The sequence below is a fragment of the Scardinius erythrophthalmus genome, assembly GCF_964197995.2.
Source record: "Scardinius erythrophthalmus genome assembly, chromosome: 10".
Taxonomy (NCBI): domain Eukaryota; kingdom Metazoa; phylum Chordata; class Actinopteri; order Cypriniformes; family Leuciscidae; genus Scardinius; species Scardinius erythrophthalmus.
The window spans coordinates 5,158,080-5,181,297 of NC_138230.1; the positions used below are offsets into that span (position 1 = coordinate 5,158,080).

The 23,218-nt window shown below is 37.3% G+C and overlaps 1 protein-coding gene and 2 long non-coding RNA genes across 3 annotated transcripts; 2 read left to right on the forward strand and 1 right to left on the reverse strand.

Annotated features, from left to right (window-relative positions):
* Positions 1–1,844: 1,844 nt before the first annotated feature.
* On the forward strand, positions 1,845–5,496 carry LOC308697198. The gene is made up of 3 exons (XR_014030911.1): positions 1,845–1,941; positions 5,291–5,334; positions 5,421–5,496. It is a non-coding gene; the product is annotated as an uncharacterized lncRNA (long non-coding RNA).
* A 46-nt stretch (positions 5,497–5,542) lies between these two features.
* Positions 5,543–7,667, forward strand: LOC308697197. Its single transcript, XR_014030910.1, has 3 exons — positions 5,543–5,699; positions 6,375–6,416; positions 7,487–7,667. It is a non-coding gene; the product is annotated as an uncharacterized lncRNA (long non-coding RNA).
* Positions 7,668–10,142: 2,475 nt separating this feature from the next.
* Positions 10,143–16,690, reverse strand: LOC308697145 (Fc receptor-like protein 5). The gene is made up of 8 exons (XM_081376275.1): positions 16,592–16,690; positions 15,825–15,860; positions 14,961–15,233; positions 14,760–14,888; positions 14,083–14,244; positions 13,718–13,999; positions 11,861–12,103; positions 10,143–11,766 (listed from the first exon to the last, which is right to left on the reverse strand). Exons 1-8 carry the CDS (start codon positions 16,620–16,622, stop codon positions 11,621–11,623), a joined length of 1,302 nt encoding a protein of 433 aa, XP_081232401.1. The 5' UTR covers positions 16,623–16,690; the 3' UTR covers positions 10,143–11,620.
* Positions 16,691–23,218: the final 6,528 nt, after the last annotated feature.

Genomic DNA, 23,218 nt, shown 5'->3' on the forward strand with positions numbered 1-23,218 from the left:
AATGCACAGCTTCACTGTGACAAGATGGCCGAACGGTGATGCCGGAAGTGACTGCGCCATAAGACATCTAGCTTTTATATATGATATCTATGCCAGCTGGCACCACGAAAACAGCTTATATGCTCTCTCTGCAACACACCGCCCCCTCCTGGCGACCTCACAATTACTCCTGACCTCTATTTAAAATATTTTAGTGCAAGGATGGTGGAAACAGGTTCATTACCCCTGAACAAATATTCAAAAACACTAAATTATAACACTCTTTTTTGCTTTAGTCCACAATTAATGTGTTGATGTATACGTGATTAAACGGTTTTATAGACGTCCAGGTCTGACCGGACCGATTTTGGACCTTTTTAGAACCTTTATCAAGTTCAGATGTGTAAAATAGCCTAAATGATTGCCTTTCATGATGTTACACAATATGGGTTTGATTGTTATATGCAGGATTATATATACACATACATGATTTGGCAGCAACACATCTTATAAACATCCAGAAGAAATGTGGCTCTGCAGATTGATGTCAGGTGTTACTGCAACTTCACATTCGACCAGTCAGCAGCGAAAGTGACGTTTTGTGGGAGGAGCGCGCGCCTGACTTCAATGAGCATTGGGGAAGTGTTTGAGATGACTTAGGCTTATTGGAGGAAAAGGATGTTAATGGAAAAGATCATTACAGGGCTCAGAAGTATATAACAAGCAAATATAAAGAAGGAATTATATTGTATACTGATGCGTCTAAACGGACTGATAAGGGAATTGCGTATGTTATCCCTCAATTAAACATTGATTTTGCTAAAAGAATTAATGATGATTTAGCTGTATATACAGCAGAAATGATAGGAATATGGATGGCATTGATGTGGTAGAGAGCAATAGACCTAAACAAGCTGTGATAGCTTCCGACTCCAGCATTGATCAGCCTTAACCATCTTCACTCTGAGTCTAGACAGGACATAGTGTTTGAAATAATGCAATTAGCAAACAATCTGATTAAGTCTGGTATAAGTATAACATTTATATAGGTACCAGCTCATAGGAGGAAATGAATTGGCTGAGAAATGTGTGAAAAAAGCAGCAGAGAACCCTGAGATAGAGGTGAATATTAAATACAGCAAAGCTGAAATTAAAAGTATAATTAAAGCAAAAATTAATGGAAAATGGCAGTGTTTATGGGATAATGAAAAGTCTGGAAGACATGTGTATAGAATTCAAGGAAAAGTGGGAAAGAACAGGAATAAATGTAGAAGTAAGCGTGAAGAAGATGTGGTGTCCAGAATGAGTCTAGGTCATACAGGATTAAATAGAACATTATTTATAATGAAAAAACATGTAGATGGAATATGTGAATATTGCAATAGTCAAGAGACTATAGAGCATGTAATTATGTACTGTCCTAAATATCATCAAGCCAGACAAAGATTAATTTTACAACTTGGTGAGAATCAGATGACATTACATTTGCATGATATACTGCAAAGAGGAACTGGTGAAATTTGTTTTTCTTTTTTGTTTTCTTTTTTGTAGTTAACTGGGTTAGTAAAAGGAATTTAAGGAAGTGTAGGTCGACCCTTGATCCACACTCCAGTTCAGATGGTGGCGGTAATGCACCGAAAGCTGGTTGCCAACGGTTGCCAACCGCCATATAAAGAAGACGAAGAAGAAGTCATTTCGTCATCATCACGTGAATCTATGGAATGAATCACCCGGCATTCACGCGACAGTCTCTTTCACACGTGAACAGTGAAATCTCAGTAAAGTTACTAGATCTTGAAATCGGGGATCGAATTCTCTGGTATTTCTGGTTTCGGGCTGCCTTCATACAGAAGTCCGGCTATTTTCAGCAGTTTCTCTGAATTAAAACCCAGTGTGTTTTAGATAAACTATCGGGGACTTCCGCATTACTGTGGACCCTAACATGCCTTCACGGTTTAACCCGTAAGTATGTAAATATTCTACAGCCAGATTGTGTGTTTGGCTCTTATCTTGTTAGTAAGTTGATTTATGTTTAGAAATGTCAAAAACCAAATTAGCTAAACAATAATAATAATAAAAAAATTCAACTAGGTATGAGTTTTAGTAGCCTACGTCATAGTGTTACGTCATGTGATAGTGTTACTTTAATTTTTTTTTTTCTTAAATCCAGACAAGTAGTCCTAATATAATACAATATATAGAAAATAAACAATAGGATATAAAAGAACATTAAAAAAAAAAACAAAGAAAAGGGCAGAGGGATAGTTCACCAAAAACTCCCTAAATATGATTTAAAGGGCCAGTTCACCAAAAGTGTAAATCTGTAATTTACTCGCCCTCATGTTGCTCTGAACCTGTGTGAGTTTCTCTGTAATGTTGAACACAAAGGAAGATATTTTGTAGAATGTTTGTAACCAAACAGTTAATGGCCACCATTGACTTTCATAGTATTATTTATATATATGGGTAGTTGACAAATGGCCAAGAAAAATCACTTTTTTTGGAAAACATAACTTTTTAAGAAAAAATACATATATTTATGGAGTATGAAAACTGCAGTTTCAGAAAATAGTAGTGGTCACTCATTTTGTCAATGACTTCACATATTTTTTTCACGTTTTCACTCAACAGTACTGTAAATGTGTCCTATGGTGTGACATTTAAAAAGTACTAAGAAATTATATTAAATAACAAAAAAATACTTGAGACAGAATTGTTCACATTATTAAAACATTATTTTCTTAAAGTAATATTTATTTTACATGAAAGTACTAATTAGAATCATTTTCACCATAGATAGATGAACCTGGTAAACTTTTCCCTACGAATGTCAATAAAACTTTTTTGCCAACCTTACAAAACTGTTTGAAATTGTACCTATTTAAGAGGAGATATTATTGTAACTCCCCTAATGCCAAACTTGACTCTTTTTTTAAAAGATATTTTAAAATAAGTATATTTTTCTGTTGTTTTATGTTTGTCACACCATAGGACAAAACGTCACACCAAAGGACAAAGATAGTCATTGCATAAAAAGAGTCAGAATATATAGTGTTTATTGTAACAATAATAAAGGAGGACTTTTGTTTTTTTGTTGAAACGTTATATTTTCGTTTTAAAAGCTTCTTAATGAGGTCTTGTCCTATGGTGTGACATCTGTGTCCTATGGTGTGACAGACCAATGTGTCACACCAAAGGACGTTTCCTGTGACATTTTCTGTCACACCAAAGGACATTTGAGCTTTTGTGGCAGTTAATAACCATGCTAATACTAGCTGAACTGTTATTAGCAATTGGCATGATACATTTGCATAATATTACATAGTCCTGCTGTTAAAAATACAAATTTTAATAAAAAAATTAAATTTAGGAGTGTCACACTAAAGGACAAAAAAACTTAACAATTTCAGTGGTCTGAAAACACAGGTAAATATTTGAACAATTCTGAGAGAAATACTTGCCATGTGCACTAGGGGTGTCAAAATTAATCGTTTCTACGATGCATCGCGATGCAGACGAGGACGATTCGGTATCGGTTCAGTAATAGACCATAACCGATTATAATGTACGGACTTTTCTGACGTCATTTGTCGCGTACGTGCATTGTGGCGGAAGCATACAATGGCAGAGGGAGGCGAGACGCGAGTGCGAGAATATTAAAAATGCTCCAACTACTTTAAAAGCCGACATCTGGGCACGTTTCGGCTTTTAGGAACAACCTGGTAAGCACGAACTGCAGAAGACACGCGCTGTGTGCGCTCATGTCACACACAAATAGAATATGCAGGAGGTAGGCTAATACCACTAACTTCATAAACCACGTTAACCGTTTTCACCCCGAGCTGTTAACGCCTGGCAGAGTCAGAGAGATGCGCGGATGAGCTCCAACGCCGAATCCGCAGCCAAAAATAAACAGTCCACCCGCCCCAATAATATTCTCTGATTTAAGTATCCGCACCCGATGGTCAAATTACAATTATTCTGTGTTGTTATGCGTGATTATAAATGGATGATCGTCACCTTCAACAGCGGACTCGGCGACGGTTGATGCGCGCATCTTTAATGGTAACATAATAGCCTACACTGATTAATGAGCGCTGCTTTTAAATGAACATTTTTGTAAAACAAAATTTATTTGACAGATTTTCCTTTTCTTAATGGCATAAACAAGCTTTACTCCCTTGAAACTTTAACTGGAATGTCACTGTTTCTGTCACTGCGACTTCCCAAGCACACACACACGCGCGCACACATCACTTTTGAAGAGAAATTTAAAATTGAGGATGCGGTGCATCGCGATGCATTGTGATATCGAATTGAACTGAATCGATGATATGATAATCGTAATCGAACCGAACCGTGAGACCAGTGTAGGTTCACACCCCTAATGTGCACTGCTCATGGGCTTCATAGGGGTCTTCAGTCACATGACCTTGAATGGGGTCTTTCATCTAAATGTAGTTGTCCATGATATTGCCCAACTTAATATCAGGTTATTGCGTAACACCAAAGGACATTTTTTTCTGTGACAAACTTTATTAAATGCCTACACTTTTAGAAATGTATGTATAGAAAAATTGATGGCCACTTAGTGAAATAGACACTTGCACAATTATGCCAGGAGTGTTCATTAAGATGTTTAAACATTATTTTCTTTATTTATAAAAGTTAATATTTATGAAATTATGTTGTCTACCGTCACACCATAGGACGATTTTGAGCTTTGGCTCAAAGTTGTAAAAAAATAAAAAATAACTCAGGTATTTAAACAACAAATTCATGTAAAACAACAAAATGTTTAACCATTTATAGTATTCTAAGTTATGAAAATGTGAAATAAATTATTTTTTATCTTCTGTGACGGTGAAAAAGCCACGTCACGTCAACTACCCATATATATATATATATATATATATATATATATATATATATATATATATATATATATATATATATATATATATATATATATATATATATATATATATATATATATATATATATATAAAATGGAAGTCAATGGGGACTAGCAACTGTTGGATAACCCACATTCTTCATCAAAGGATTGTGTTCAACATTACAGAGAAACTCACACAGGTTCAGAGCAACATGAGAGTGAGTGAATGACAGAATTTTTAGGTATTAATGTAATCAGTCAACTTGGGGAAATATGATGAAATCCACTTGTTACACAGGCTTTAAATTAGGCAACCTTAGTGTTATTATAATATAACCTTTATTCAATATCTAAACACTTAAAGTGAGCATGTACAGATCTAGCACATAATCTGCCCTTTTCTTTTCTCCTCAGGCACAAAACTTTGGTTTTACTGCCTTGCATCTTCTATTGTGCAAGTGAGTATTTCATTTCTGCAGTGTTTTAATATCAGTATTTACTGAAAGAAACGTATATATCAATATTTGCTTGTGTAAATCCTCAGGCTGCGCTCCTCAGCAGAAGCCGTGTCTCCAGTGTGCTTTATCCTGTGATGACGCTCATGAGCTGAAGAAACACCAGAGCGTTCATGTGGACGTCGAGCATCTTTCAGAAACAGTTCATGGAGAGATACGTGCCGTCTCCAGCTTATTTACAGGAGGACGCTGTTCTGTGGTCGTGCCGGATTGTTGGAAGTGGGGCTCTCCGATCACATTACGGATATATGCAGATGATAACCAGTCGTCGGCTGAGCCGCTCTACGTCAGCGCGGGGTTAACGCCTGGTAAGACTCAGATCATCTAAACGTGAATATACAGTCAAACCAAAATATATTCAGACGCCTTCAACATCTCTCACATCATCACAGTTCAGTTTATTCACTATAGTTTAGAACATGGTGATAAAATATGAGCAGAACTCAGTTGATGTTTGACTGGTTTTGTCCGTCCTTCTGTTAGACTGTCTCACACATGAATTATGTTGAATATCTGTCAGCTGTTAAATTTAACTACACAATTAGATAATACCAGTTTAGCTCAACCAATCACCAAGCAATGCTTCACTGTGTTCAGTCTGTGTGTAAAAAGAGCATTAGCAAATAAAGAAAACACACTTCAGCAAAACATGATCAGCTCAAAGTGTCCCAATCATTTTTGGTCCCAAATTTCATAAATGTCACTGGTAGTCTCTGTATGAAGAATATTTGGGTGTAATATCTCACAGTTTACTTTATTTTGCTCTCCTCACAGAAATGACAGAAATGAACTACAGAAATGAACTATAGTGTCCTGATCACACTAGTGAAGAAATATCAAAAATTATATCTGGTGTCTGAATAGTTTTTGGTTTGACAGTATATTTGAGTGAACTCTTCCTTTAAGTTACTATATATTAAATTATAGTCTAAATCTGTAGTCTATATACTAAACTAGCGATTGCTTTGCTCTCTCTGCTCCAGTTTCCACAGACTGTGATCCAGACGCCGTATCAGACAGGGACAGTAAGTGAACATAAAGAGGCTTGAATCTGCAGATAAACACCATCATTTTATATTCCTTTTAAAAAATAATTCTGGCTACATTTAAAACTCTTCTTTATAATCTAAGTGACGATGACTGTGTTGTTTACATGCACCCTCATAATGCGATTATAATGAGATGCACACAATATTGCAATTCAAGTTTGCCTCATGTTTACACCATACTTTGTTCAAATTAATTCAGTATGGCTCATAATTGAAGCAACCAAAATCATAGTAAAACATGCTGAATTTATTAATAAAGAGGCCAGAAACTGAGCTGATGTTGACAGTGTTGCTCAGAGATATTTTCTGGTGCATCTCCATAAATGACTGCGAACAAATCAAAGTATACAGTGCAAAGTAACACTCTCACTGTATGAGTTCATCATCTGAGCTGTGAAGTATGGTGTTAAAAATAACCACAACTCTTAGCGAATAATCAGAAGAGGTTTGTGGCGCTCATGTAAACATGACATTAAAGTCCTCCTGTAGTCAATAACTTTATCCCTTAAAACTCATCTTTGATCACCAAAATGACATATTTAAATGTTTTTTTACTTGAATGAAATGTCTTCATGCCTTAAAATATCTTGACTGTAACTCGACACCCTTGCCTCATTTAGTATGCGCGGTTCTATGAATATGCAAATGAGCCCCGCCTCCACTCACTCACTCAGCTCAGAGATCCACTGGTTGACGATCACACGTTGATCTGATTGGTTACAAGGTAGTTTGTGACGTCAGAAACACCAGCGATTTCAAAGCGTGTGTTTGAGACTGTCTTTGGTTCACTGCAGTTTTAAGGAGAAAATACTCAGCAATGGTGTCGACTTATGAATTTACACATGCTTTGTCTTAAAGCAGATTAAAAACACCACATACACACATAAACAACATTAAAAGCTGGATTTTCACCACAGGGGGACTTTAAATCCTCACTCTGATTATTTGAGATGATCCGCATTATTGGTGCGCATGTAAACACAGTCACTGTTAGTGTTGAATGAGCAGGACTTGATGCGAGTTGTGTGTGTGTGTGTGTGTTCCAGATCCTGATGTGAATGTGTCTCACACACTCCTGGTTCTGCTGGCGTCTTTGCTTCTCCATCTTCTCCCACCGTGAGGAACTGAGATAACACACACACACACACACACACGCACACTCTCACACACACACACACACATACACACACACACACACACACACACCAGCTTCTAGTGCCAGACTAATCCTGCTCTTCTCCACTGGAACAAGTCAACGATAAGTGTCTTTACACACACACAGCATTACAACACACACATGATCATCTTTATACACACACAGCATAGAGACAGAGCGTATTTAGGCCACGCCCACAACGGGAGGGAAAACAATCAAAACGTCTCCATTGACTTTGCATTGCGAGAGGCTGCCTCCTTGTCATTTCTTGCTTCTAACAAAAGACAGAAAAATGCCTAAAAGCTGCTGTGTGACAAGGTGTACAGCAAACAAGTTAAAAAACCCAGAAATACGTTTTTATTAGCTCTCGACCCCAAAAAACAAGTGTTTTAGGACATAAAAGTGGATACAGGCAGTTGAGACAGAGCGTCACGTGTCTCATTACTCTGAGAACTAACGTACGCCACTGGAGGAGACCGTAATTGACAACACAGGATAGTTTATCTTATAGAAATATAATATATAAAACTGACATTTGGATATTTGACTCACCAGTGACCAAATGTTTAACTTACTGCACACGTAGTGTATTTTTAGTGCATACTGAGTGTCAGGATCCCACAATTTACCCATTCGGTCAGCCTGTATCCACTTTTATGTCCTCAAACGCTTGTTTTTTGGGGTCGACAGCTTATGAAAACTCATTTCTGGGTTTCTTAGCTTGTTTGCTGTACACCTTGTCACACAGCAGCTTTTAGGCATTATTCTGTCTTTTGTTAGAAGCAAGAAATGACAAGGAGGCAGCCTCTCGCAGTGCAAAGTCAATGGAGACCGTGTTTCCCCCCCCCGGTGGGCGTAGTCTTCAGATTATGACGCGTTACGCTCTGTCTCGATTACAACACACACATGATCATCTTAGCCCTCAGATCACCAGAACATTACCAAACTATGTGACCATGACCAAAAGTGCATTAAACTCTTTTAGAGCATTCCTCTATAAACTACATGCTTTTGTATCAAATTTCATATTTTTATACTGAAATTGACCCTTACCAAGTTACACTGCCACTTTATAATGTTGAATATGCTGTACTGTATGTATATTTATATTAAATATTTATATATTTAAGTGTTTTGTGCACAATTTTTTCTCTTTACGAAAAGAAAGCTGTAAATTATACAGCGACTGCAACACTTGCTGGACAATGATTTGCATTATAAATGGGTTTACAGTATAATAGTATTATAGTCATATTTCATTATTCATTTGTTTACATTTTTAATTATTATTTGATTAAATAACAACAAAATAAATACAAATATTAATAATAATAATTGCAATTAGATTAGATATTGGTTCTGCCTTTTATTAATGAAATAATCCACAGTTTCATGGCCTGTGTGAAATATAATGTCCATGGTAAATGATGTCCAGTCACTGACAGGAGAGGGAAGATGCTCGTTTCAGACATTCATGATCATATTGACCACATCCAATAATATATATACACTTTTTTATATATATTATGTATAATTATGGCATTGCACATAAAACTGAAGTGTAATAAAGCACAGCTGTAACAAACACAGCACTGTAAATGATGTCGACCGTGTGTAAGCTTTAGTTATGAGAGGAAGCGTGTGTTTCAGTGACTCTGCACTGATCTGAGACCTGTAGTTTGATCAACAGCATTACGAGCGACAGACACAATGGAGGACGTCATGTTCTTTTGTGTTTTGTTTATTCGGTAAATTTACTCTATGCTTTAACATGACTGATCATAATGTAGGCAGAGTAACGTATTTCCAATGAGCCTGGGTTGGGAAAGTAAGGCTTTAACTGAGAAATAGTCCCTTAAACTATTGGCTTCAATGACCCCTATATGTCTTAACACGCTGAAGACCAAAACATAAAACAAGTCCCTATTTCATTCCTGGAAGCCAGGCTACATGAGCAAGCACTGTTACTGCATTCAGATATCAAATACAGACATTAGAGAATACAAGAACATTTCAGTAATCACACTGGTAACTTCTATAATAAAGTAAAATCTCCAGAGAAGTCATTCAACTTATTTGATATTTAGAAGGAAAAAACATTGATTAATACCTTGATTATAATCACTTATTACATATACATTGAAGCAGCAGTGGAATCCATCCACCCCCTTCAGTGCGCACACTATAAGGTTGTTAGTACTGGTTGTATGATGTGTGTATATGATTTGGTAATAGGGGAGAGCTACACTTGTCAAATTTCGACTGTCTTCCTGAATTTTTTAAACATGTTTAAAAATGATTGGTAGCTCAGGACATGCCTGGTAAGATGTAAGGTACTCTGCTCGGCTCGTAGTTTCTCATACATGATGCATACATACATATGAACATAATCGATTCCACGATTTCTCCCAACGGAGAAAAAAAGAAAACCACTGAAACTGATCTTCTCCAACGGCAAAGATTCCACTGTGTACACCCGGCAAATTTCTAGTGATGGTGCCTTGATGCAAAATAAACCTCATGCAGTGTGAAAAGAAACATACATCAGTGATCAGATTTAGTTTTATTCATTTTTAATGTAGAACGAGACTTAACACATAACTCATTCAAAATTTAATTAGAGGTTGGTTCTTGCTAAGCATCAATATTGCCATTACTCATATTACACTTTAAATTCATATTTACATTCAGAAACCACTAGTAGGCTACATTTTCACACACCAGTCAGAACCAAAAAAACAATCACATGTGAAGTCATTGGCTTTGGAGAGAAAAAAAATGCATGTTCAGGAATTGATTAAAATGTGAGAGATTCTTTTTATCTGCATATGCTAACTGTAATAATTAATGCAGATGACATAGGTCATAGTTATTTTGATTTGATTGTACAAGTAACACACTGCAAGAATTAACAACAAACAGCTCTCAAACATTTTTTTTTCAGCATTAGTTCTTTATTTTTAAAGGGGTGGTTGATTATGATTTGACTTTTTTAACTTTAGTTAGTGTGTAATGTTGCTGTTTGAGCATAAACAACATCTGCAAAGTTACAACGCTCAAAGTTCAAAGCAAAGGGAGATATTTGCTTTTAAACAAATCGCTTTTTAAGGACTACAACAAACGGCTGGTAGAGACTACACCACATTCCTCCCGGGTTAGTGACATCACCAACCCTAAAATTTGCATAACCCCGCCCCCTGAACACGATTTATAGATTATCATGACAGAATATGCTAATCAATGACTAGAAGATGACTACACATCAGCTTCATAAATTCATCAACTAACCATTCAGAAATCTCCTGTTGCTTCTACATGTTGTCACTTCTTGAGTCTCTCCATCATTGTCTGACTCCGGTTTGAACATAAAAGGCTAAAAGTTTTAGAAATTTTCAGTGCATGTGTGTGTGAGTGCAAGCTGTTGAAGCTCCGCCCCCTGTGCCGGGAGCAGCAGCTCATTTGCATTTAAAGCAACAGACACAAACCGGTGCGTTTTTCCTCACCCTCAAAAACTGACAATTTTAACATGCTATATAAAATATCTGTGGGGTATTTTGAGCTAAAACTTCACACACACACTCTGGGGACATCATAAACTTATTTTACATCTTGTGAAAAGGGCATTACCACCCCTTTAAAGAAGAAACATGAAAAGTTAAACATGATGTTGTCACTAGAACACAGTTTTAGTGTGTTTTTTTTTACAGTAAGCACGCTCTGCCCAAGATTGTGAATAAGATATTGAGTGATTCCAGGAAGCATGGAAGTTTTCTTGGTTTAAAATCAGATAGAAGTTTCTTCTTCTTCAACAGATATAACTGTTAAATACAAACAAAATATTTTACTTAAGCTAGGTTTGTTCATCTTTCACTGTATTGGTTTCTCAACAAAGGTATGCTAAAGGACAGATTCAAATGAATTGATTTGTATTGTCACAATACCTCCAGATAGCAAGCAAAAGAAAGCTGTCACAATTGGCCAATTAAATATGGGTAGCCTAATGTTGATTATGATTTCTAATAAATCACTCAGGTGTTTTTCCTCTCATTTTGCAGCATTTGTAAATCAGTACGACTGTCACTATCAGATATGGACAAGCTGCCAGTGCAGAACTGAGTATGTGGAGGACAGAGATCTGAGAGTCTGAATGAGACCCTGAAGAATGAGACCCTGAAAAAGAGACACACAAACACTTTATCATGCACTATATCTGAACGAGGGCAAATGAAGAAATAAATCAGCTCACAGTTTCATTGACTCTCACCTCTGACTGAGATCCAGCTCTTGGGAGACTCTCCTGTCTTTGGGTGTTTGCAGGAGTAGAAACCCTCATGTGACTTTGAGACAGTAGGGATGATCATCTCTGTAGTTTGACTCTGGATGAGTGATCCATCTTTATAGAAATCAGCTCTGAGTTTTGGTGGGCTTATATATGGATAAAAACAGCGTAGAGTCAGATTATCTCCTTCAGTCACAGGATGAACAGGACTCTCCAGAATCACACCAACTACAGAAACACAGGACACATGCAATGTTTGCAAATAGTCAGAAGAGCTGATTGCGTTGGGAAGCTTTCAGTGTTTTGCTGACAGCACTCAACTGTATTTCCAAACGGTTACATTGTCTTCTAAAGTTAAGCACTTGGGTGTTATGTTTGATAGCAATCTTTCTTTTGATAATCCCATTGTCAGTGTTAACAGTCTTTTTTTCTCCTAGAAATGTTGCCAAACTATGACATATAATGGTCTAATGGTGAAAAACGAATTAATTCGTTCATGATCTCAATACTAGATTATGATAATGCTTGGATAGATGTCACGTAGGCTCTAGGAGCTCCCTTACTAAATCCTAGAAATATGATCACATCAGCACCATTTTAACATCTCTAAATTTGATTTAGACTAAAATTGAATTAGACTGAACGATCATTTTTCAAGTGCTTCATTTGTTGTGTTGTTTGTCTTGGCAGCAGTTTTCTTGTCGCAAATATTTCACCTCGCGCTGTTGGCATAGAGTCTAGTGAAATGTAGCCACACTTTTGATCTTTTCCACATCTACATCAATGGGGGTTGGGGCGCTTACACGGTGTCCTAACCAGTCGCGATGCGATAAGATTCCAGCAACAAATTCTAGACAAAAAGTGTCTGTCCACACTGGACTGAAGATGCATCAAAATCAATCAAATCCCAAAGCCAATCAGAGCAGTGTGTGGGCGGAGTCTCGCGGCGAGTGCACAGCACCAGAGAGTGATCTCGATGGCACTCACAAGAAAATAGATAAGTAGGCCTAGGCTACATAATCAAATTCAAAAATATTACACCATTTAAACTATGAAACATTTGAACGTTCCTGTTTCCATTTGTTTAATTTCAAGATCTGAGGTGAATTATCCATTGCTGTTGTTACAGCTACAAAGCTGGAGCACTAAATGATATTCAAAGTCACATTGCATGCTTTTAACATTAAATAAAGCACATAAACAGTAGCCTACCATTATCATTGCCACACTTTGTCTATGTTGTTCCAGCCGCGATGTTGCAGAAAAATAGAAACTGTTTCTAAAATAGAATCGTCACGTGTCGCCATCGCGGCTGGATAGGACAAACACTATTAAAATGGAAAAGATACCTTTTATTGCGTGTCGTGTGTAGTTAGGACATGGTGTTACACACCAGTCTCATGTGTGAGCCACGTCTCTGAGCGTAACCGCCATAAAATAGTGTTTTTCCTTGATGCCTCACAATGGTTCTGGCCACAATGCAATCAGGCTGCATGCTTATGGCTCACTGACTTACCCCTTAGGTAATGAAATTTGGTACTGAATGACAATACATTTTTTAATACTCAATGGTATTGAGGCAATTTGGTCAGTGCCTAAAAAGTATCGAGCCCTAATATTGACTGTATAACAACATTTATTATTATAATAGATTTACAGTGTAATCGTAATAAATTACGTCAATACACACACACACCGTTATTTTTACATATAGGCCTAGTTATTTTAGACAAAACTTCAAAAAGGTTGAAGATCCCTGATCTAATGCTTCCTGCACCAATCTGCGTATGCATTGTTTGTAATATACCAGTGAAATGAACAAATATGGAAATAAAGACTCACTGTGGACAGTGATATTAACATGCTGATATGTCTCTCCAGATTCAGACTGACACCAGTAAACTCCAGTGTCTGATGGGACAGTGGATCTGATTTTACATGTAGATCCTGTTTGTGATCCCCACACTGATGATGAACAATCTTCCAGCCGTCCGCTGTCTGTGTATCTTCTCACTGTCCATCCATCAGAGTTACTCTGGTCCTCACAGCTCAGAGCGAGAGAGACATATGTGAAGTGTTGAGTTCTGCTGGGACTGATGATCAGAGACACTGGAGGAGAAACACCTGACAAGACAATTACAGCTAGAATTTGGAAGTGTTAAATTTGAGTTTCAAAACTCTCTTTTTGAAAAATGAAAAATACTCACCAGTGACCCACAGTGGTTGTGTGTTGCTGTAAACGGCTGTTTTATCTCTCTCTGCTCTGCACACATAAACTCCAGAGTGATTTAGATCAGCAGAACTGACAGTGTACTTTCCTCCAGCTCCTCTGCTGCTGTCTGAGAGGAGCTCATAATGATTCCCGATCCCTGGATGAAGTCAGAATGTTAGGATGTCATCTTAAAGTTACCAGATCTCTGGCACTATTGCAAGAGTTTGGGGTAGAATGTTATTGATGTAATCCTTAGTCAGGTTGACTTGAATAAACCCAGTTATATCATGGTCTGGGTGAATACTCGATTCTGATTGGCTGCAGGGTGTCCATTAAAAAGTGATAGAGGACACCTAGTAAAGGATTTCTGGTGAAACTGACTGTTTACCGTTCGAGATTAATAAATAAATGCGCTGGCTACATCAGCTGTGAGTAACCATAGCAACAGGCAGTCAAAGTATCCGTTTACAATTTATCGTATCAAAACAAAACTGAATGGTTCTACGAGCTGAGCGGACTATAAATATCTCCGAAACCAAGTTATTGTTTGTAAAAACTTTAGATTTGATAAAAACTTTGCCGTCGTCCATTAATACCTGACAATGGACACCTCGTCGGGCATTAACCCTTACTTAATTTAGATGTTATCAGATGAAGCACATTATAACTGACCTGGGCCAGTTACAGTGAACCAGCTGAATGTCCAGCCTGTAGAGGAGCCGTTAACCTCACAGATCAGAGTCACTGGATCTCCTTCAGTCAACCACTTCTGAGGAGAAACACTCAAAACTGCTCTGGGAACTGAAATGGAGACATCACTCATTGATAAAATGTGAAACTTGTGTCTGTTTATGAAGAGATGTTCAAACTCACCTGATACTGTCAGTGTAACTTCATCACTGTGATGTGATCTGCGTGATCCTTCAGTCTCTGTCCCATTACAGGAGTATTTACCTGCGTCAGACTCAGTAACAGAACTGAATGTGTGTTCCTGTCGTTCACTGAAAACACTGGTTGAACCGTCTTTATACCAGTTGTACCTCCAGCTAGTGACTCCTCCATCATATATGTCACATCTGAGAGTGACTGAGTCTCCTCTGAATACATGATGATCAGGTTTAATGGTCACTTTGGGTTTTGGTCTTTCTGTAAACCAATAACAATTCACAATGAAAACAATGTGCTTTTTTAATGTATAAATATGGTTTCCTGATTGCAAAATATACTTGCTGAATCAGGTTAGACTTTAGTGTTGTTCTCCATACCTACATGTTGCTATACAGCAGTTTTGTTGATGTTAAAAATGTTGATGTTAGATAAACTAGAATACTACTGTTTCTGACTAGTAGGTGTTGCTGTCGCCAAACCAATGAGGACTAAATCTTCTTCTTTTTTCATAGTAAAAAAAGTGTTACAGAGATGCCTGCATTATGACTTACAGCTTTTTAATGTCACGTCAGCTTTGCTAGGCTGTAAACGGCGGCCATGAAAATCGACAGTGGTTGTGAAAAACAGTTCACAATTCACATATTAGACTTCAGAGACGGAAATCATCTGTTCTGTCTCAAGACTCCAGTAATATACAATATTTGTGAATAATAGACTGACAATGTTAAAAAAGGCAACGTTGTTAGATAGACAATAAGGTGTATTTAGTCCTATAAATGTAACACTAATATTTTTCAGCTGGCTTGAAACAGTTAGTGTTGATGAAATGTATAAATCAAATATAATCACCTTCAGTGTGTCCAGAGTGGATGTTTGAAATCAGCACTAAAAAAAGAGAAAAACTTTTTTTCTCAAAGATCTTTTTCAGACATATTATAACAGTAGCCTATATGCTTGTGAAACACCATTATAAGCTCAAATGTTCTTATTTTTCGTGAGGCTTGTCTACTTTGTCTAGAGCTAAATTCGTCTGTATGAGTGCAGATGATGAATTTATTTGATAGATTTTGCTATGCAGAGAAAACTGTTTAGGGAACTTCAAGCCAACATTCTGATCACAAAAAGAGGAATGAAAATAAACTGCCTCTGTGTCCCATTCACATCAAATGCAAACACTTAATGCAATAAAATGGCTTATAACTGTATCTTACCCTTAATGAATTAAACCTAAATTGCAAAACTGTTGATAAATATACTGCAATTTTGCAAAATTATATAAATATAAAACTGTTTTAACCAATGTATAAGCAACTGAATGTTGACATCACTGCCGAGATAAATGTATTTGCAATTACTGTCAACCACAGGACCAAATTGAAAGTAAATAAATTAAACAAAACACTGAAAAGATGCAAAAAAATTCAACATGAGAATTTTTTTTTAAAAATTGTTGCATTGCATCTAAATAACATCAGTCCATTTATTCTGGAAAGACATTTGTAATCCAGTGTCTTAGTGAAGTTTCATGTTGGATAAAGCTGTCTGTCATATTAAAAATAATGTAAAATTCACTGACATACAGAGAAAGAATACACACAGAGAAAAAGAATACTCACAGAGCAGAAGAGGAAGTTGCCTGAACTCCATACCGACTGAATAATGACAGATGGTTGAAGACACAGACTGTTAAAACCTTTAGACACCAAAAGAGTTTCCTGCACACGTGGCTTACATTAACTGTTGAATTTGTAGAAAGGTTATGAGGGGATTCCAGGTTTCTTTAAAGGCAGATATATTGTTCTTTTTATGAGCTATGGTGTCTTCTGTCAAAATGAATTCTGTGATTAGGTTGGTCCAATGGGTGAAATGGCAAGATGATTTTGATTTCCAGTTTTGAAAGACAATTTTTTTAGCAATAGCTAGAGAGACAAGGACTGGGGTTTTGTATTTGGAAGGGATGGGGGTATCTGAAGTATCTCCTAGGAGACAGAGTGCAGGAGACAGTGGGACTCTGCAGTCCAGGATCGAAGATAGTGTGTTGGTTAATGTGGTCCAGAGAGAGTGAACAGGCTGGCAGAGCCAGGTGGCGTGGAAATAGGTGTCTGTGCTCCCAGAGGTGCACTGTGAGCAGGTGTCTGTGTCAGATAGTCCCATTTTAAATAGTTTGCTCTGAGTGATGTGGGTTCTGTGGATGGTTTTATATTGTATGAGTTGTAAATTGGTGGTCATAGTAAAGGTATTTCTGCAGATCTGTGTTCAGAAATCTGGGTCGGGAGATAGCGTGAGGTCGCTTTCCCACTTCCCCTAGGGCAGGGTTATTGTGGGGTTAGATGAAGCGATGAAGCTGTAGAGTTTGGATATAAGTTTTATTGGGTGGTTGGCTACTTCCAATAACTGTTCACTGGTGTTAGAAGGCTGTAGGGTGTTAGTTAAAGTTATTTTGCTTTGGATTAAAGATTTAAGCTGTTGGTAGCGGAGAAATTGGTCTCTCCGGATCCCAAATTTTCAAATACGTGGTGAAGGTGGGTGATGCCATTTTGTTGCCACTTGGGGAAGTGGATCGGTTGTTTAAAAGAGCCCCAGATCTGATTATGCAAATTAATCAAATCAAATCAAATCAAGTATATTTGTATAGCGCTTTTTACAATACAGATTGTATCAAAGCAGCTTCACAGTATTAAAATAAAATAATACAACAAAGTTTGTTTCTAGTGGAATTTATTGATTGATAGAATAAAATTAAATATCCCCAAATATCCCCAACTGAGCAAGCCAAAGGCAACAGTGGCAAGGAACCGAAAAACTCCATCAAGTGACCTAATGGTGTCCTAAAACTCCATCAGGTGACCTAATGGAGAAAAAAAAAACCTTGGGAGAACCCAGGCTCAGTCGGGGGCCAGTTCTCCTCTGGCATTTATGAACTAGAGGCCGGATTGTAGTTTGAAACTGTGAGATTAACAATATTATATGAATGCCTGGCTGAAAAGATGCGTCTTTAATCTAGTTTTAAACTGGGAGAGTGAGTCCGAGTAACGAACAGTATCAGGAAGGCTATTCCAGAGTTTTGGAGCCAAATGTGAAAATGCTCTCCCTCCTTTGGTTGATCTGGATATCCTAGGTATGACCAAAAGCCTCGAATTTATTGATCTTAAAGAGCGCGATGGATTATAGGGTGATAGAAGATCCGATCATATTTTCTTGATCTAGTAAGAACTCTAGCGGCTGCATTTTGGACTAACTGTAGCTTGTTTATTGAGGATGCAGGACAACCGGCTAATAAAGCATTACAGTAATCTAGTCTCGAGGTCATGAATGCATGAACTAACTTTTCTGCATCAGAAACTGATAGCATATTACGTAGCTTAGCAATGTTTCTAAGGTGGAAAAAGGCAGTTTTTGTAACATACGAAATATGATTTTCAAAAGACAGGTTACAATCGAGTATAACACCCAGGTCTTTTACTGTAGAGGATAAAGTAACAGGACATCCTACAATGTCAAAGTTGTATTGTGAGAGGTTCTGTGGGCGGTTTTTTGAACCGATAAGTATTACCTCTGTCTTGTCTGGATTTAATAAAAGAAAATTACGCGTCATCCAATCTTTTATATCTTTAACACACTCTGTCAATTTGGATAAATTAGCGTTTTCATCCGGCCGTGATGAAATATATATTTGAGTGTCATCAGCATAACAATGGAAACTAATTCCATGTTTCCTTATAATATTTCCAAGTGGCATCATATATATTGAGAATAACAGAGGGCCTAACACAGATCCCTGCGGCACTCCATAGTTTACTGGAGTTATGATCGATTTTTCTCCATTTAAATAGACAAAATGGTAGCGGTCAGATAAGTATGATCTAAACCAGCTTAATGCTTGTCCTTGAACACCAGTATAATTTTGAAGTCGATCTAAGAGTATTGTATGATCTATAGTATCGAACGCAGCACTTAGATCAAGTAAAACTAGTATTGAGATACAGCCTTGGTCAGAAGCTAAGAGTAAATCATTTGTGATTTTAACGAGCGCAGTTTCAGTGCTATGATGCGGCCTGAATCCAGACTGAAACTTTTCATAGATATCATTTTCTTGCAAGAAAGAGCCCAGTTGAGCGGACACAACTTTTTCTAGTATTTTAGACATAAAAGGTAGATTTGAAATGGGTCTATAATTTGCTAGATTATTATGATCTAATTGTGGTTTCTTAATGAGAGGTTTTATAACTGCCAGTTTAAATGTTCTTGGAACATGACCTAAAGATAAAGACGAGTTAATAATATTGAGGAGACCACCTTCCACTACAGGTAACACTTCCTTCAGTAGTTTAGTTGGTATAGGATCTAATAAACATGTTGTTGTTTTAGATGAAGTGATAAGTTTATTTAACTCTTTTTGTTCTATAGTTGTAAAGCACTGTAATTGTTCTAATGTGCCTGATAAACTTTTGTAGTCAGTTCTTCTGGTTTTCTTAACTTAAAGGGGGGGTGAAACACTCATTTTCAGTCAATCTCATCTTAATCTTGAGTACCTATAGAGTAGTACTGCATCCTTCATATCTCCAAAAAGTCTTTAGTTTTATTATATTTATAAAAGAAAGATAGGCAGTTCCGAGTCTTTCCGGAAAAAAACGAGCAGCTGGAGGCGTGCCGTGTGGGCTGTGCTTACGCGCCGATAGCTAACAACACACAGACATTTGAAGCAGACAAGCAGTTTTACTCACGGTTCCAACGCACGACCGTGAACCTTTATCATTGGGACTGCATCCTTAAGTATTAGACGATCTGCAAATCCGGCGTCGAACTGGGCTTTGGCGCTGTGATGATGGGCGAACTGCTTTCCGCTCTCTTGCTCTGGTCTACGATTGCGCGCGCGCCCGCGCTCTTCCGATAGAAGTGCCCTTAGGACCCATATAAGGAAATTCCGCCCTGTCTGACGTCACACATGCCCACACTCGAAAAAAACTTTCCGAAACTTGTGACAAACCGGAAGGAGCATTTTTGGCACAGAAATACTCCTTCAAACGTACAATTTAATTTTTGAAACTTTGTCCATGTTTAGCATGGGAATCCAACTCTTTAACAGTGTAAAAAACTCAGTATGCATGAAATAGCATTTCACCCCCCCTTTAACAGATTTGTTTAACACTATTTCAATAGCCCACCTTAGACATTCTATAACTAAAAGTAACAACTAGTTAGTTGACATGTAGTTGCAAAGTTACTTATATATATTAAAATGTTTGAAGTGGACCATCGTAAGAAGGTGTAACCGGGGTTTGTTGCAACGGGGCACTTACAGTCAGAACAGGGCCTTGCTTAGTATATTGCTCAAATATCAATTTACCATTCAATGTATGAATAACCCAGACTGCAAGTGTGAGTACAGGGTAAAGTACACAGGCTAGTGGAAAGTGGGTTGCAAATTGTGTCTAAGGAAAGCTGCTACTGTAACAAGTATCAGCTATTACTGGCAGCTGAGTGCCTATAGGAGGCGCTGTTGCCATGTATGTATGACTGAAATTGTTGATTAGGTGTGTAACATTTTTTAAATGTTAAAGCTACAATATGTATTTTTTTATTTTTATTATTTTTATAACCTCTTACAATAACAAAGGCGTAGATTGATGACGCATAAGCAGAATTATGGAACTTGTCGTCATGCCGATGGATCTAATAATGTTTATGGATGAGTGAAAACATTCATGTTGTTAACATGACTGAGGTATGAAGCAGGGCGCGAGTGCTAATGAGAGACAGATATCAGCGCCACACACAAGTCTCACGGATATAAAGGAATAAAGACATTTCATTCTACCGAACTAACCGCAAGTGCTGAATTACGTGGACGTGGAGCTCTCGGCATCTTGAAAACGCTGATATTGATCCTCGTTTTAGTTCTTGTGTCCCAAAGTCTGCTTGCCATGGCCATAATGTTTGAACGAAACAACAACAGCGTGAGCGCGCCGCTAGACGTAACGCAGTTGTCCACATCTGTCGCCAACTATGGCAGTACAAGCGGAAACCAGGGATAACGTGGATATTACTTCACTGACAGGCGACAATGACCAGGGACGAGACATTATTTACAATTGGAATTTCTCTGAAATTAAAAATCTTTGGGAACGTTTGGGATATTGTAAGTACACAACTGAAGGAAATATATCACACTGTGCAAGTGATTTTTGGATATTTTATTACAAAAACTTACATATTGTACCTTTAAACTTAATGAACATACATACATACATACATACATACATATATATATATATATATATATATATATATATATATAATGCAAAGGAAACAAGTTTATGTTCATTTTTAAACAACACAATACTAATGTTTTAACTTTAAGAGTTCAGAAATTAATATTTGGTGGAATAGCCCTGATTTCCAATCATAGATTCCATGCGTCAGTCGGTCACATTACTGTTGGGCGATTTTTGATGCCTTGTGACCATCCATCTTACTCTTGATCATTCCAGAGGTTTTCAGGGGTTCAGGTCTGGATGTTGTGATGGCCATGACAGGGTCTTGATCTGATGGTCCTCAATCCACACTTTGATTGGCATGGCTGTGTGGATTGGAGCATTGTCCTGCGGGATAAAAACAATCCTTCGAGTTGGGGAACATTATCAGAGCATAAGCATTGTCAGAGATAAACGAAAGTCTTACGGGTTTGGAATGACATGAGGGTGAGTAAATTATGACATAATTTTCATTTTTGGGTGAACTATCCCTTTAACTGTATGATTCTCCTCTTCTAGGCCTCTCACAGAGCATGTGCGAAAGGTCAATAACCTGAATGAAAACAGGAAGCAGTTTTGTTCTTGAGTAAACAGCAAATACACAACCATATACTGTGCCTATAACTGTGCTAATGTCCAGTCTTGTCAAATGGATACAGCCAGTGCTTATAAATAAGGCAAGCATCACTGTAACTATTGCTCATACTTCAATTTTCAATAATATATTAGTATTAAACTTTGGCCCACGTCGTTTGTGCTATTGACATGAATGATATCTCAAATAATCCAGCTTGTTAAGGGAAGATGTACTAATATTGTTCTTATCTATTAGACTTACAAACTGCACCTGATGGATGATAAAGCAGGCACAAAATATGCCAAAGATTACAAGCAACCAAAGTCATATTTACAGACCAGAACATCATAGAGACTAGCAACCACCTAGAAATAACCAAGAACACCATAGCAAGCACTGAAAACCACTCAAACACCACATAGAAATTTCCTAACATAATTTATAACCTCAAGTACCACTCACTTTATTCATAAGATCTAAACTAGTGATTGTGATTACTGTGGATGATTACACCAGCAACTGTGACAATATGTACTTAGTAAAATGTGAAGGATTCATCAAAATATCATAATCTGGGGTCATCTATACAGAGAGAAGCATCATGTTGGGTGTGTTCGTCACATACTCATCTGCTTTCAGACATCACGCCTCCAACGCAGTGTGAAGCGGTGACACATGCCCTATTGGACTTGTGGCTGTTGGGGAGTTCCTGGTTAAAATTAAACCGTATAAGCACTCAAGATGAAAGTAGAGATGAAAGTGCATGAGGAGCTGCTAAGGAAGAGCTCAGTGACAGAACACTGTGTGCTGATTATTAATCACTGATGGTGTAGCATTTACTCGATCACCATCAACAAGCAACCATTACTGTTGCATAACATTTTGTTGAAAGGGGCCAATATTTATTAAAACCAATTCTCATCAAGTCTCACCAAGTTTATAAGTTTTAAACTATTTGTGTGTTGATTCAGAAATAATAACTACAATTATACAGAATGAAGTGTACATTTTATTTGCTACAACTAATGTCTAGCTATTAATATTAATACGCAATTGTTATTACCATATACTCAATCTGCTGTAAACAAAGTATAGGTTTCAGGAACATCAGCGTGAAATCAGCCAATCACAGCGATGTGTATGTAGGCACTGCCTCCTCTTACAGGACTTTTCAGTATTTCACCATTACAGTTTCATTTTAATCTGACCTTTAAAAAATGAAAAAGTACGCACATATCTGTCACAGTTATGTTCAGTTTGCTTTAGTATTCATGGACTTTTACTTTGTATTCCCTAGTTTTCTGTCTTCCTTTGTTCACTTTCCCACTCCTCCTTTGTGGTCACCATCATTATGAGTTTGTTTGGTTCAGCTGTGTTTAATTAATTAGCCTTGTTTGGATGTGTACTTAATT